The 15,568-nt window shown below is 39.4% G+C and overlaps 1 protein-coding gene across 5 annotated transcripts in view; it reads right to left on the bottom strand.

Annotated features, from left to right (window-relative positions):
- Positions 1-1,421: 1,421 nt before the first annotated feature.
- TTC29 (tetratricopeptide repeat domain 29) overlaps positions 1,422-15,568 on the bottom strand; it is a 126,312-nt gene continuing 112,165 nt past the window's right edge. The window contains exons 12-14 of one of the 5 annotated variants that reach the window (XR_011809078.1): positions 13,703-13,835; positions 5,841-5,904; positions 1,422-5,454 (exon numbers count right to left, since the gene is read on the bottom strand). Coding sequence is in view for 3 of the 5 variants with exons in the window: in XM_072037405.1 (XP_071893506.1) it covers positions 13,365-13,374; positions 13,703-13,835 (143 nt within the window). In the remaining 2 variants the exon portion in view is untranslated. Of the gene's footprint in view, positions 5,455-5,840; positions 5,905-9,667; positions 13,375-13,702; positions 13,836-14,611; positions 14,726-15,568 lie in introns of those variants that run through there. The other 4 variants (XM_072037406.1, XM_072037405.1, XM_038178822.2 and 1 more) reach the window with 4 other exon arrangements.

Here is a 15,568-nt window from a genome sequence, read left to right as displayed (position 1 = left end):
AAGTTGAAGGGCCTGCTGTGGTAGAGCGAGGCCTGGAGACAGAAGCCAGGTAATCCTGAACTTCCCTTATCATAAATACTTTTTGTTTTAATTTGTGCTGTGAGCCTGGCATGAGCCTGGTTTGCCCAGAAAGCACACAGCAATGTCAGGGAGAGTGATTTCCCAGTACTCACGTGGAAAGGGAGAGTGTCCAATTTTCTGAGCCAACCGATGCTGAGGAGCCGGGAGGCAGACAACTCTTATGAAAGAAAACTGGAGAAAATAACTTTAAACACCATGCTTCAGGGAGGGCTCTTTGAGGATGCTCTTAGAAGCACCACTGTGGTCAAGTCCAGATTCGAGACACGTCATTTGCAAACCGTGATCCTGTGGCCAGATGGAGCAATGTTTTCTGACACAGTTCAGGAAGACTGGGGAGCAACGCTGTGAGAGCATGGGTCACAGTGTAGGGGGCAGGAACCTTCCTGAGGTGCTATATCTCTGTATATGGATATGTGCTTCCCTAGTTGGAGACTACTCGTGCCAGGTACGAAAGCTGGTGTTGGAAGCAGCTGACCCCCAGAGACAAGGCTTACCTCTGTTTGGGGTAGGAGATAATCAGCTTGGAGCCAACTGGGAGCCAGGAGCTACTTCTGCTCTCAGATGCTCCTCCTGAGATGCACAAGCCCCCAGCCTCTGGGTCTTCTGTGTGCTACTGAAAATCTGTTCTTCACTGTTCTTCTGTCTACCCATACAGATAGGCAAACTGCAGAGCAGATCGGGAGACTGGATAGCTGCTGGAACAACTTCAGACCTTTTTCTCCTGTCTCACTCTACAAAGAACCAAGTGGTTCTTCGGGGTCTGCACACTCTCAGCTCCCACAGACTGCAGGCAGGGCCCTTTCCAGCCCTTCGGATCTCACCTGGATTAGCTGTGCTTGGAAGCTGCTCGTCTCAAGGTTGTCTGCCTTTCACTTGGTGGTAAAACAAACAGGTAACTTCATTGTTAACCTCGGTGAAACAAACCTACTAATTCAACACAGAGAGGGACCAGGGGTTTCAGTTACTAAGTTGCTTTCTCACCCATGGAGATTAATTTCTGCCAGCCAGCATTGCAGCAAGCAGATAGGAATCTGGCACTCACTTTGTCCTGCAGATGAGTTGGGACTCAACAGTAGGCTTTCAATCAAAGACTCACTTTGACCTTTTTCTCTTTCTTCTCCTCTGCTAAATGATCTTGAGAGCTCGTTTAACCAACAGCTATATTGGACTTTTATGCTTTAACATTTAAAAGTAAACCTTAAATGTTTAGAAGGAGAAGTTTATTTCCTAAGGTTAAACTCCTGGCAATGTGCTTTACCTTCATAGCTGCTGGGCTTCTTTATGCTCGGGATCACTCTTCAGCAATATGCCTGTGTCAAAAGAAGACTCAGACATGGAAATATTCATTAACATGTTTATTTGTTTACCTTCAAAGACAGCACATTTTATTTACCTGTAGGCATACATGTAGAAAATACAAAGATATTATAGAGAAATGATGTCAAACAAGACACAGTTTTATTTTTTCTTTAAAGTCCTCATTCTCTTCTTTGTAGTTGTTGTCTTCAGAAACATTTCATGAAATCTCAAGACAAAATCCTTGATGTACACCATTTCTGAAGGCTGCTGAGTTCTGACCTCATGTAATAGCCAAGTCTTACATACCTACTTATGACTTTACCCTATTTCTTGCATTTTTACATGTATATTATTGTTTCTTTCAGTTAGTCTACTTTTTCCTAGCAGGAAACTAAAATGTGGCTTTAGTAATATCTACCATCAATCTTATTTATTCCATCTATTTCTAGGTAATTATATATAGTGTATTTCTTAGTCTACATTTGGATGGTCTATTTAGAGATGATTGGATCCCTTCCAGAATAGCAATGACCTTTCTGTGACTCAAACATTAATTTTCCAAATGGGTTCACAGGTAAATGGTGAAATACCTTATATATCATCATAATTAACAAGATATACCTTATTAATGATTAGAAAACATGCTTTTCATAATTATAAACAGAATCCTTTCTGAGGTACAAGCTTACCCTCTGCTAGGAATTGTTAATCAATACCATCAGATAGATCTAACAGCAAAACCTTCTAAAATCCTATTCCAAAAGCAGTCTTAATTGCGAGGTCTCACATACCACAGGCAGACGCATTACTCAGATTTTAAAGACATCAATATTACCACTTCAGAACTATTCAGAGTCTGATCTGCTATAATGTGTTTGACAAGTCTCTGTTTTGAAACAGACAACTGGCATTACGATCTACATTGATTTACCTGCTTTCCTAACTTCATTAAAGCCAACTATTCCTATAATTTCTTAGCGCACAGAAAAGCCTGCAACTTGGTTCTACCTCTCTCATGAGTATTCTTTTCTGATCATAATGTTTTGAAGGAAAGGGAATTAGAGGCTTTTTAGAAAAACGTGGAGGAACAGTAGCAATGATAATGAACCCGGCAGAGCAGAAAAAGATTCTGTTCCATATGAGGAGCTCCTTAAAGAAATCACAGTCTCCCTCACATAAAGAGAGGAAGAACCAAAGTTCCCTAATTGGAACTAATTGGAGTTCTGATCTCATGAGTATCTGAGCAGCAGGACTATGTCTGGCAAGAGATCACCAAAGGCAAGTGGCGTTGGAAGAGGCACTGGTAATTCAGTCAGTGGCAATCTTTCTGAAGTAGCGGTGAGTCACTAGCTCAGCCAAGCAGTGGTGAGAGCTGTGCTTTCAGCCGGAGCATGTGGGATATTAGGATGAGGCCTGTCCACTAGCCACAGAGCTCTGACTGTTTCTAACAGCTGAGAGGCTCAATCCAGGAACCCATCCAAATTATAATGTATGGAACTACTCTCTGTCTAACCACCTTGCCCCATTGATTGGAAGTGGAAAGCACAGCCATTGTTTTTCCACTAAAAAAGTCCGCAAGGAGCAGAACAATAGCTACATGCTGCCAGCCAGACAGCTACTCGTCAGACAAATAGTTACTGGGATGGGAGGCAGGTACATTTAGCTCAATAAACAACATTTTATCCAGGAGCTTCCTGACTGAAGAACACAGCTTGTATTTGCATCATTATAGGATGATAAAAATCCCCTTATTTTTATTAAAAGCTTTGTGACTAACAAGTATTTTTCAGAAGTATGGGAGAGCTAATGCTTTAGAGGAAGAATTTGTGACCATTTTCTCACCAGCATACAAAACTTACCACTTAGCAATGAGTTCAGATTTGCAAAGAATACTGATGATCATGGATGCTATTTAATATAGATGCATAACAACTTTTGGTATGCATACATATAATTTTTGTAAAACCTTATGTAAAAATGTACATAAGGTTCAAAACCCATAAGAATTTAGAAGCTTGCCCTTGAAAAAATGATAATCAGCTTTTCTAGAATGTCAGCTTGGTATACAATATTTTTTATATGTTTTTTCCCCACTATGAATGATAAATTCACATACCCCATTCTTTTCAACAACTTTCTGATAAAAGAAATTACAAATATCTAAAATCAGCATCATGTTAAAGAAGCTCTGCCACGTTTTATCAGGACTAGAAGAGTTTGCATATTAATGTGATTTTCAGGTGTTATTTCCAGTTGCTGTATTGTTTTTCTAGTACTTTTAGTCTTTCACATCAACAGCATTAAAATATGAGGGGTAAACTGTATACTGTTATTGTTTATATTTAATTCATGGTCCTGTTCCCCTTCCTTGTATTCATTAAATGTTTACCTTCTTTAACACTTAGTAAATTTGTATGCTTAAGTATGTGCATAATTTTGTGTAGGAACATTTTTATACAAGTTTTTATCCTTCTAGAAACATTCTAAATTAAAATCGTTGTCATGAGCCTTGTGTTCAGAAAATAAAGACCTCTAAGTAAAAGAATAAAAGTATTGCTACAGGTATTTGTTTACATTGTAAGCACACAGCATCTTCATCAAAAATGATCTAATAAGAGCTAGTTAATGATGTATTTTTCACCATGCCTTAACAGGGAGAAATCCTATTGTCACGTGTCAACCAGTTACTCAAATCGCAACCCTGAAGAAAACCAGTGAATTGAGTTATTACTATAGCAAAAGCTATTGCTTGCTCAAAGACTGTCATAAAAACTGATTACAGGTCTAATGGACCTTGCTTCAAACTCTGACTCCGGAAACCTCCGTTTAAAGACAGGAAAGATCAATTATTGGGATTCATAATGCTTTGTTTATGTAGCTCAAAAGAAAGATTTTCTAATATATGAAATTGAAAAAGCTTGCATGAATTTTCCTAAATAAAATCCAAAGGTTCCAAATCCTGTCTCGCCATATATTTTGTGAGTCAATAACCACCACCTTCTGTCCTTTAACTGTTCTTGGGGCCAGCAGTGACAGTGGCTGGGAAATGCCCCCTGAGAATGGTGAAGACCACAGGAGTCAGACTGCTGCGGGTGATGGGTGGAACACACAGCCAGGAATGTCAGCACCTCAAAACAGGAGACAATTCTCCACACACCCTCTATAATCGGGGCTTCAGATTATTTATCAGAAAGAGCCCAAGCAGATTTTTACTTTTCCAGATTGTGTGAATGAACACAGTCTTTACTAAAAGGGAAATTTCATTTTCCGTGTTGAAATGGTGACATACAGGTATTCTGCTAGATGCACTTTCACTATTAAATATACTCATTTCAGCTGTGCCTATAGATTGATGTTTCACTTGAGACAGTCAATGGCATTTCAAATGCTTTGGTTGTACAGATTTTCAGCAGTTTCTTAAGTGTGCTCAACCAGATTTTAAAGAAACTTAGTTGTGTTTGGGTCTGACCTGCATTATAGACAAGATCAAAACTGCACCACAGTGGGCCACCCAGGCTGGATCTATTCTGTTCAGGTCATTGTTGAACCACAACTGTTAAGCACAGAAGCTAAAAATCACTGATAGTTCTAGATATAAGGCATCAAGCTTGTAGTTTTTTTGTTTGTTTGTTTGTTTTTCCTGAATAGGACAATAATTAGGGATTTAAAGCAAATATTCCAGACATTTAGAAATTGATCTTCCAAGGTATTGAGCATCTTGGATTCACGTTTACTTCAGCAGGCATAAAGGATGTTTGGTATCTTAATGGGAGGATCTCGACACTTTGGAACACAACAAGCATTAGTGGCACAAACAACAGACATCCTGTTCTGTATTATTCTTTTCCTTTTGTATTTATGTCAATGACACTAGCTACTTTTCATAAAAAAGATGAGGCCACCCTTAGACAGACAAGAACTTAGAGCTCTCAGGTATTTATACTGCACCACTGTGTACCCACTTAAATGACAGAATTTCCACCAAAATCCTTACTTTGTTACGTGAGTCTTCAAGGATCTTCCAGTTTTTATAATAGACATCTATCAGCTGCTCTGTAAGCAAGCAGGTGTTCTCTGTAATGAAAAAAGGCAAATAACAAATACCAAATGTTGTAAGTTTATACTTGCTGATATCTACGTATTTTATGTTTGACTTCAGCATCTGGTTAATAGATTTGCTTTTGTCTCAAAGGCTTTTTTCTTTAAATTAAAAGCAGTTACAGGATCAAAGGCAATTAAATTCCAAACACAGGAAAAACAGTAAAAACTGTGAAGGAAGTGTGAATTTGTTCCTTTATGAACAAGAAAAATATTGTTACTTAGACAAAGTAAACCAGCTGATATACAATTACCCGTCAAAATCAGGTTAAATTTTGATACCAAATGACATTTTATGAAAATCATTATATTATTAGTAAAAAAGCATACAGATTTAGAGCAAATACTGTACCAGGAATTACCTAGAATTCTTGTCTCTGGAAGAGGCTCACAGGGGCTCCGAATCACTTGTTTCTTTATCAAGCTCTGTTATTACAAAAACAAACAAACAAGAAAGTGTGTTAGTGCTTTGGACTTAGAGCACTGTTGTAAGACAGTAAAAAGTCACAAGAGAAGGAAATCCTAGACAACAGATACAACTTTAGCTACCTAAGATACAGCTCTGGATTACAGAACTGGCAGGGGCTTCATAGTTCTCAAACAAGGTCTAGTTTTTCAGGATACGGCCAGGAGAGACCACTCTGATTTAATTCACTGAAGCAGCTGAGAGCCTCATACAGTTTGCCAGTGCTGCCATAGGGTCTGAACTATGTTGTCCCATCCCAGCTTTACACCAGGATAGCATTAATGTTCTTCCCAGTGGAACCTCAACGTTGAAGAAGCGGTGCAAGACCAGTGGGTGCCTCAAGCCCAACATGTGACTATGTATGTATAGTACCAGATGTACTTGCAAGGAAATACACTTGAAAGTGTGTCTCTGACAGCAACGTATCTTCCATGCTTTGACACATACAAAACCCAGTGGAGATGTGCATGACAGATAGGGAATAACAGCATAAATTGCTGTTCTCATGCACCTTTTGGCCTTTTGCCTTCACACTTGGACACCAAACTGTCACTGTCTGATTAACAGTTCTACCCTCCCAGCAAATATGAAGTGTATCAAGGGTAAGTAACAGAATACTGAGCCATAGATGTTTTCTTGGCGGTTGCTTGGCCTGTGCTAATTGGGAACAATAAAAGCATCTCATATTCATAATGATAATACATGTAAACCACCACAGATCACACCATCTAGCATCCTTCTGTCTCATTGTGTTGGGTAAAATGCAGCGCTAAGCATTAATATGTATTAATAGTATGTAAATACAATTAATCATAATAGGATGTTCCTGACATATTATCACTGCTGTTGATAAACCATAATTAAAAATTGTCCAGTCACATTTTCAGCGTAGAAAGAATTGGCATCTCTGTTGTTCTTGCTGTTTACATGACTCTATGTAAGAAATTGTCACACTTCTAAAAATCTCATTATTTCATTATGTTCCTATAGTAGAAGTTCAAGCAGAGCTGTTAGTCCTTTACACAACGTAATTAGTGAGAAGTCGTAGGACAGAATGAAAGCTGCAGTTACAAAGACCGTACCTACAATGATCACTGGCTTCAGAGAGGACAAGAATTTTAGGTACCATTCTATCAAAAGGTTATAAAGGAAATGTAACAGATCCCAAGACCGCATGCCCATGAGATGAGAAAGCATTCAAATCCAAGGCATTTTTCAGAGACACGTGGACTTTATTAAACTAGAACTCCACTGAAAAGCTCCATAAGTTGATAAAGAAGCATGGCTTGGGGAGCTGAAAATTCTTAAAAAAAAAAAAAAAAAAAAAAAAAAGGCATTGTTTTGAGTTGATGACAAGAGAAGTGACAATGAGAGTAACATACAGAAGGTGACCCAGAAACTGTTTTTTCCAATAAAGAATGAGGTAAGATACAAAGAAAATGGCAGGTGATGAGTTTGGAGACGAAGGAGAGGTTCTTCATGCACTGCCATCTCACTCTTGGAACTCCCTGCTGCAGCATGCTGAGGATGCCCTGAATGTCTGTGCACTCAAGAAGAGACATGGCAAGCAAACAGGAGAAAAGTCCGTGTCCTCTCCCATTTTTCCCTTATAGCTAGCTTGCTAAGGTGGCATAAAATATTATAACGCATCAAAAGTCAGGAACATGTTTTAAATATATTTAGGTACATATGCAACCAACAACACATTTGCAGCTGTTGTTAATGTGAGTGAACTCTTACTGTTTTGTACATGCAGGAGTAGTAATTTATGGCAGTGTTTTTATATCTGTTTTCCTTTTATACAGTGAACCTCATGTATTTGGGCTCACTGCTAGCCAATACTGTATTTTTGTCCTAAAAGAAAGAGAGAAAAATAAAATCTCACTGCATTCTTTACATCCTATCCATGATATGACAGGATGCGCTAGATTATCCTGCTGGTGATGAGCTACAATCTATTATTCTCATTTAAAAGCTACTTGCATTTTAAAGGTCATGCAGCTATTTTCAGTTGTATAGTCTGTAGTATGACGTAATGGGGGAGGAATAAAGATGCAGCAGCAAATAATATGACTCAACAACACAGGCATGTCCCACACTTGTAGATTTTCCTACTTTTTTCTGTTTTGATAAATTAAAATCGATGCGATGCTTTTTCAAAAAACAGATGGGGCCCACATGTTTAGCCATGTATCCTGACTAGGTTCACTTGGAATGGAGGCAGTTGTACTTGGAGGTTTTATGAATATAAAGATTAATGAATTTGTACAATTTGGGCATGCAGAGCATTTTTATCAGGCATATTCCATTTAGCATAAGCAGTAAACCATATATAAGGGTTGTGTCAAAGTTTACTGAATAGGACCCTTGGTAGCTAATGTAACATTTCTCCAACAAATCAAAGGTATTGTTCTATGCTCACATGAATATACAGTAGCCATTACCTTAAATTTAAAACTCACTGTGAGCAGCAAACACACTGTGGGGATATGAAGGCCATATTGTATCAGTGGAGTCTGCAGAGATTTTCTTCATATGGCTTTGCCTGGTTGAAATATATGTCGCAGTTGAAAGCTAAAGGGATTACTTTTGAATAGTCATCACAAAGGTTGATTATATTCGTATATCATTTAGCTGGACCCTGCAGGCTATTATTCCATTAGCTGTGCTGGCCCTGCACTGTCAAAAAGTTGATCATATAATGTAAAAAGGTTACATGCCTCTGTTAAGGTATGTGGAGTAACTTGAAACAGTAATCTTTTAAGAGCACTACGGCTTTGTACTTGAAGGTAGCTTGCATTTAAAATAAATATGTGCCAAATGGAATGGAATACATACCATGAACCTGCCTCTGCTTCCTGCTTTTCTTATTTTGAGTAGGCCGTATGCAATTTGAGCAAGCTAATTGTGCCAGGTAAGACATTGACCACAGAGTATTTTTTCAACCTTGGATCCAAATAACTGCACCCCAAAATAGCCGTGCCTTTAAGTGAAACATTTACAGAAATTATGTTTCTGGTAAAAGAGATTTGTTGGTTATGTTTCCCTCGCACATACAAACACACGCACATTTTCTTTCACTGCTTAATAAAATGGATCTTCAGATGGTTCCATTATGTGGATGCCTTAATATTATTTTATGCTAAAACATGGACAGCACATTAGATTGAAAGCATCTTACTGCTCCACGAGGCAGAGTAATCATGGACTATCCCTAGACAGCAAATGCTCCCATTGGGAAACAGTGCAAACAACACAGGCTAATGAATCACGGTAGTTATTAATCACGGGCATTTGTAGGAGCCACACATAACAGATGAACTCTCTCGACGAGGAAGGTTAGAAGGTGGGACTGAGAAAAGGACAGATCACCCAGTTGCATTTTAGAGTAAGTTTAGGGACGGGTATTTGCTTCAATACAATTATGCCTACGCCTGCTTCAGTCTTTGTGAGCAGGCAGAGAGAAACAATTCAGTCAGCTTGGTTCACTTGGCTTTCAGATCCTTGAAGGACAATTTGGCAAAAATAAATAAAGGCACACATACAAGACCCTTAGGGCTTATGGCCTGGTTAGAAACGAGACAGTGCTTCTGTTATCAGACAAAGTTGTTTAATTCAGATTGTAAAAGCCACAGTTGGTTCTCCTTCCTATATACCATATATATTATTCAGGGCAATGAATGAATCTTTATGAGTACAAATGGGAGCCTTAAATGAACTACAGGAAGTACATCGAACAGGTAGGTTTCTCTGAATAAAGTCTTTACAGATAGGTAGAGTTATGAATGAGAAGCAGAATTTATTTTATATGCTTGTAAAGAGTCCACTCAGACTATGGCACTGTAAGGAAAGAGCAGGGTTTTTATGGTTTGGATAAGAAAACTAAAAGGGAATATAAGTATTTCTCTGCTTAGCAAGTTCTGTCATTTACTTGTTCATATTCAACAGTCCTCACACAACTTAACCTTCCTTTCTTTCACAGTTTGGACACATCAGGTGTTTGTACAATGATGGGACTCTTCATCTCACATTTTACAGTTCTATTTGTTATGAAAATTCTACACCAGTTTGTGACAATACGCTATAGCAGCATTTGCATAAGCCATATATCAACTTGAAATAACAGCTCTGTCATGTTTGAGTGTAGGTCAACAACAAAAAGGCCAAAATGTGACAGTGTCTTTTGCTTTGTCTGGAAGTTAGGGATATGCCACAAAACTTCTACACCTTTTTTTTTTTTTTTTTTTTTTCATGGAAAAATCAGATTTGAAATACATTCACTAAGAAGGTCACTTCAAGAACCCTAAATAAAATAGCTACTAGTCTTTAGTTTATAGCTTTATCTTCATCAAATTTTACATGAAATCCAAACTATTAAAGTTTCAATAAGGCATCTCATCTCTGGCATATTCCAACCCAAGTTTAGAAGAAATTAAGGAAAGATAGTTTCAGATTTAGTATCTCTAACCTTTCTCAGTCTAAGGCAAAATTTTGGAAGCTGCCTGAATGTCTGCCCAGCTGGTTAATCCAGGTTTCCACAGTGCGAAGGAAAATTCCCAGAGGCCCAGGGGAGGCTTTCTTTTCTTTCACCCCCCACCCAGATGCAGAATAAAGATCACAGCTGGAACCTACATGCTCTCTCCTGAAAACAGGATAAGCCCCTGGGGAACTTCCTGAGACAGCCAAATTCTGAGCAAACGGGGGCTGCTCTGTCTCGGGGTAGATGCCAAACTGACCCTTGGCTACCCTGAGGAGCTGGTGAGGAGAGAACATACAAGCAGCATAAAAACACTTCCACTGCTTCTATCTCTGCTGCGAACTGTGAGCCACCACTGAAGATTGAGCCCAAAAGCTACTCAGAAATCCTTATGAAAAGAAATCCTTCTCTTGCTCATGGAGCTGTTATTTCATATTCTTGAAGAACTTTTGCCAGCATTTTTGAAGATATTCCTACAGGCTTTTTGCAAAAATGTGCATCTTAATGATATATGCGGAGACATTTTTAATGCTCGTCTTTAGAGTTATGAATGGAATCTAATCTCACCGCAAAGGGCAATGAAGCAGTAAGTGGACTGATGTTTTAGACAATATAATAACCACAACAGAAGCAGCAAATTCCTGCTCAATTTGTGTGCAGTGTTACCGTCGCTACATTTATGTTTTTTGTTTGTTTGTTTGTTTTTAAGCAAGGTATAGCAGGCGCTCAGTAAATAAGCAAAATACAATGAACCACAGGTTTCAGACACAGCAGTGATTCTGAGACCAAGTCATGTCCAGGTCAGAACACTGAAGAATTCCCTCAGATCACCCCAATGTTTGTCCTGTCTTGTGTGTGAACCTACTTTATGTACTTACTATGCAATGTTCTTGCACGGCTACACATAAAACCTTATGCCTTCTCCTCGACTCGTACAGACACACTGCATTAAGCCTGTTAAGTATTTGTTACAAAGGCCCAATTAAAAGCTAGAAGACAGGATCGCAGGACAGTTCATAACTATGCATTTTGTAAACACTATCTTCTACCCATTGAGCAAAATATGCCACTGAACAGAGGATCTCAGCATTTAAATCACTGGTAGTGTGTGATATTTATTTCTGAATATGCAGCTTGATGTGCCTTCAAAGCATCTGGCTGTCAGAGAGTGCTTAGCACCCCTTTCTCTGAAATTCAGGTCCCTCAAAGGTGTCCCAAAGGGAGGGAAAGCTGGAAAGCAGATTACTTAAACACTTCCTCTTGCTTAATTATGTGCCATTAGCATACTGAGGATCAAATATAGTATCAGATTGCTCTGATTAGAAGTATCTGTGATTTTAGTTCTTTTTGCTTTTATCTCTGCGTTTTGACATGAGTGCTGTATGCAATTTTGTTGAGTTTCTTGTTTTGCAGATCTCATTCTTTATGTTCTGGCTTGGCTCTGCTGTTTTCTGGCCTCTGAAGACTTACCTACTCTTCCATAATTATATATAAGAGCCCTTTTTCATGGCTGAGACTTCTTTATTTCAGCATCTCCAGTGACTACTCTGCCTGGTGGCTCACAAACTGTTTATTATCTGAGGCCTCTATGCAACTTTTTTTTTTTTTTTTTTTCCTGAGAAACTGTCTTCCAAGAGCTTAGCCAAAGGTATCTTTGGGTACAGAAACTGAAGCCAGTGAAGCAGAGAAAATCCAACAGTGCATCTGCTACAAAAAAAGAGGATGCCAGGGAGATTTTTTTGTCTCCTTATCTGACTTTAGCTTTACATCCTCTAACACATCTTAGGCATGAGTGCACCCTCTCAGGCTAAGGAGATGTAGGGGAAGCATCTGGAAGATTATGTTCTTTAAAAAAAAGATAGAGTCCCTTACAGAAGTATCAATTTTCTTGTGAATGAGGTTTTCTAGGGAGAATAGCATTCTTTGCAGCAGCTCAAGTCTTCTTCTCAGATTGATACAAAGTGCTCCTACTTCTCTCTTCCAAAAAAAAAAAAAAAAAATCCTCACTACCTTCATATAACCAGATCCCCTCTCTCTCTTTCCCCCCTCCCAGGTACAGGTAGATCAGAAATCATGTAGTGTTTTAGAACAGACCAATGATTTTAAGGGTGGAAATCACTTATCTTTGAATTGCTTTTCTAAGAAAACTCTGTTATTGTGAAGATTCCCTCAGAATGGGTGGTTGGTGCAGCTGCCACTAGTTGTGGAGGCCTTGAGAGGTGCCCAGACAGATGGGTGTTGCTGGGAAGCTGAACAGGAGGCATGGATTCCCTCCCTTCTTTCTACTCCAGCCCAAAGACTGCTTTGCCTCCTTGTCCAATTTTTGTGGAGGCATCCTTTGGGCTTTCTCCCAGGCTGCCTATAAATATCCATCAAGCTACCCAATTACCTCCATGCTCTCTTTTCCAAAGGGCTCAAATTATTTTGATAATAATCAAGCAACTGTTTACTCGGCTGCTGAACATCATCTCATTTTCTCCTACTGCTATTCGTTTCACAGTATTATGACTGCAGAATATACAGCTCAAAGGAAGTCCAGCTACCAGCCAGGTCATGCAGTACCACTCTAATACCAACAGGCAATAATGGCAACAGCTGGAAGTTAAGGTCCAGGTCTGTGGAGGGTACTTGCATTCACACACGGCAACATGGGTATAACATTGTGAAATACTTCCCATGCAGTGTCCCGTTGACACTTTGAAGGAAGTTTTTTCTATCAGCTTTCTTTGTTGATTTTACCAACAGGGTGAGATCAGACCTAGTTCTCTTCATCAGGAATTGGGAACAATACTTCTGTTGGTCAGACCAACACTGAGTGTTGGGTTTCTCCCTCTTCGTTTTTGGATTTATGGACTTGTTCTTCCAGATAACTTGGGACAACTTGAAAGGCCACTACTTCTCCCCTCTTTACAGATGTGTAGAGAACTCCAGCTTTCAGACCAGTCATCCGGTTCTTTTGATGAGAAATAGATTCACATGAAAAAAAGATTACACTGAAAAATGGAAATGGATTTTCTGCTTTATTAGCAGTCAGCATAAGACTTGTGACATGCTTTGGAAAGTTATAGAACTACAGAGATTTTTAAGAACATATGAGTAGAAGCTAGAATTTAAAAATAAATGCCTTGGCTAGTCTGGGCCTGATCCTCAAGTGATACAACCCATGCAGCTTCGCTGAAGCCATGGCTATGTCAGCTATGCCAAATTGTCTCAAAATAGGTCTTTAAAAAAATATTTGACTTCAGTAATTTTAAATTCACTTTGAATTATGCCATACTCACCGCCTCGTAACGTAAAAGATGTCACCCTGCCACTCCAGTCTTTGACTGAGTGACGAGGCTGGGATGAGAACCGATGAAGGATGCTGTCCTTCAGAGGCCCCATGCAGCTGCAGGAAGGAATGGGTTTCTAGGCCTGGCAGAGAGAGAACAGAGATGGGCGATCTGGCTTCTTCTGGACCTTTCCCCCCAGCACAAAGCAAAGAGAGAAAAGGAAGCAGAGTTACTTTCCTGTTGCTGCTGAAGGTTAGGCTGTTAAGGGAAAGGTTTCCCTCACAGCCCAGTCCCTCACATAGGCATTGGTGGAAGTTGGGGCAGACACCATTTCTGTTACAGCTGCTGCTGGTTTGAAGTGCCTTCCTAGGATGTGGTAAATCATGCAAGGTCACCAGTTCAGAAATAAGGAAGGAATTTTTCCCATGGAACAAGTCTAAGAGTGACTGAAAGTTTTTTTTTTTTTTTTTTTATCTGTGTAATTGTTCTCACAATGAGGGAAATCTATTTTGAAGTTAACATAGATTTGTTATATCACGATTTCCCTAGCAAGTAAACAAAGTGAATAGGGGACTCCAGATGATTTCAGCTATCTGAATTTACTACTGTCCTAGGAAACCCCTTGATTGTGCCATAATCCCCTTCACGGGAGAGAGCGAGAGCTCTTTCAAATCAAAGCTGGATAAATTCCAAGCATTAGGTAGAAGACTGGGTAATGGTAATTTGATAATCCAACACTAGAGTGTACTCTGATTAACATCTGGTGCTTTGATAGGAGACCAGGTCTCCCCACTAAGACACAAACCTGCAGCTTTCCTCTTAAAATCCATGCTGGAATCAGCACGTTCTGATCAAATCATGTTCCAACCTCATCACAAAGCTCACAAGGTGTGAAAGATAAATTAGAATAAGACACACCTGCTTGGAGTTTTAAGAGTCTTCATGCAAAGCCTTCTTCCAGCAGAAGGAATATTTCACAGGCACAAATCTTGAAAACTGCCCCTCTTCCAACAGTGGAGCCCTAGTTTGATTCTGGGGTGCAAAAATATTTATCAGGCATAAAACTAGAAACTGTAACTTGGCTTCTTTGGGTTCTGCTTAGATTTTACCTGATAATATCACAAGCTAGCTGAGCAGATTATATAATATGAAAGAATAAAAACAGTAGCCTTTCACGGAGACTTTGTTTGAGCTGAGCAGTGTTTTGTGGTGAACTCCACAGCCTGTGCTAGCATAGAGGCAGGTCAGCGCACTCAGCAACATGAACAACCATCTCCTTCACACGCACCTTTAGCGATCCCAAACTCAGCGTGCACGAAAGAGCAAGGTGGGTCATGTGGAAGCATCTTAGGCAGACAGCAGCGGGTTAGCAGTTTTGGAAAGGTTTACTTGCCTGACTACAAATCTCTCTGGTGAACTGCTTGCCGTGGCTCTATTTAATTCTTAATCTTTGCTTCTCTGTTTAATTCCTAGCTGCTTTGGAGACCTGTTGTAACACAGCAGTTAAAAAAATATTCGCATGTACTGTTGGGCCTCCCCAAAGAGCACTAACTTGACACGTAGGCCATGACAGCTGGGCTTGGACTACTAAGAAATCTAATCCAGGGTTTCCATCATTTCAGTTGTTGCTTTTCTTTCATTACAGTTTGACTCAGCCCCTAATGGATTCAGCTTTATAAAATCAGAAAAGAGGAAAAGAAAGCAATTTATTCATGTTTCACTAGAGCTCACAGAAGACATGAAATCTCTCTAAAAATGCAAATTATTTTGTGCCACACAAGTGAGACTGGGCAGCTAAAGCTCTTAGAGGAAGGCTCTTTCCCAGGGCTAATGTTTTTATACCCTGTGATTGAATAAATCAATCCCTTTATTATC

The sequence above is a fragment of the Anas platyrhynchos genome, chromosome 4 (genome assembly GCF_047663525.1).
Source record: "Anas platyrhynchos isolate ZD024472 breed Pekin duck chromosome 4, IASCAAS_PekinDuck_T2T, whole genome shotgun sequence".
Taxonomy (NCBI): domain Eukaryota; kingdom Metazoa; phylum Chordata; class Aves; order Anseriformes; family Anatidae; genus Anas; species Anas platyrhynchos.
Note: the sequence above shows the minus strand (reverse complement) of the source record. Positions and strands in the feature narration are given on the sequence as shown.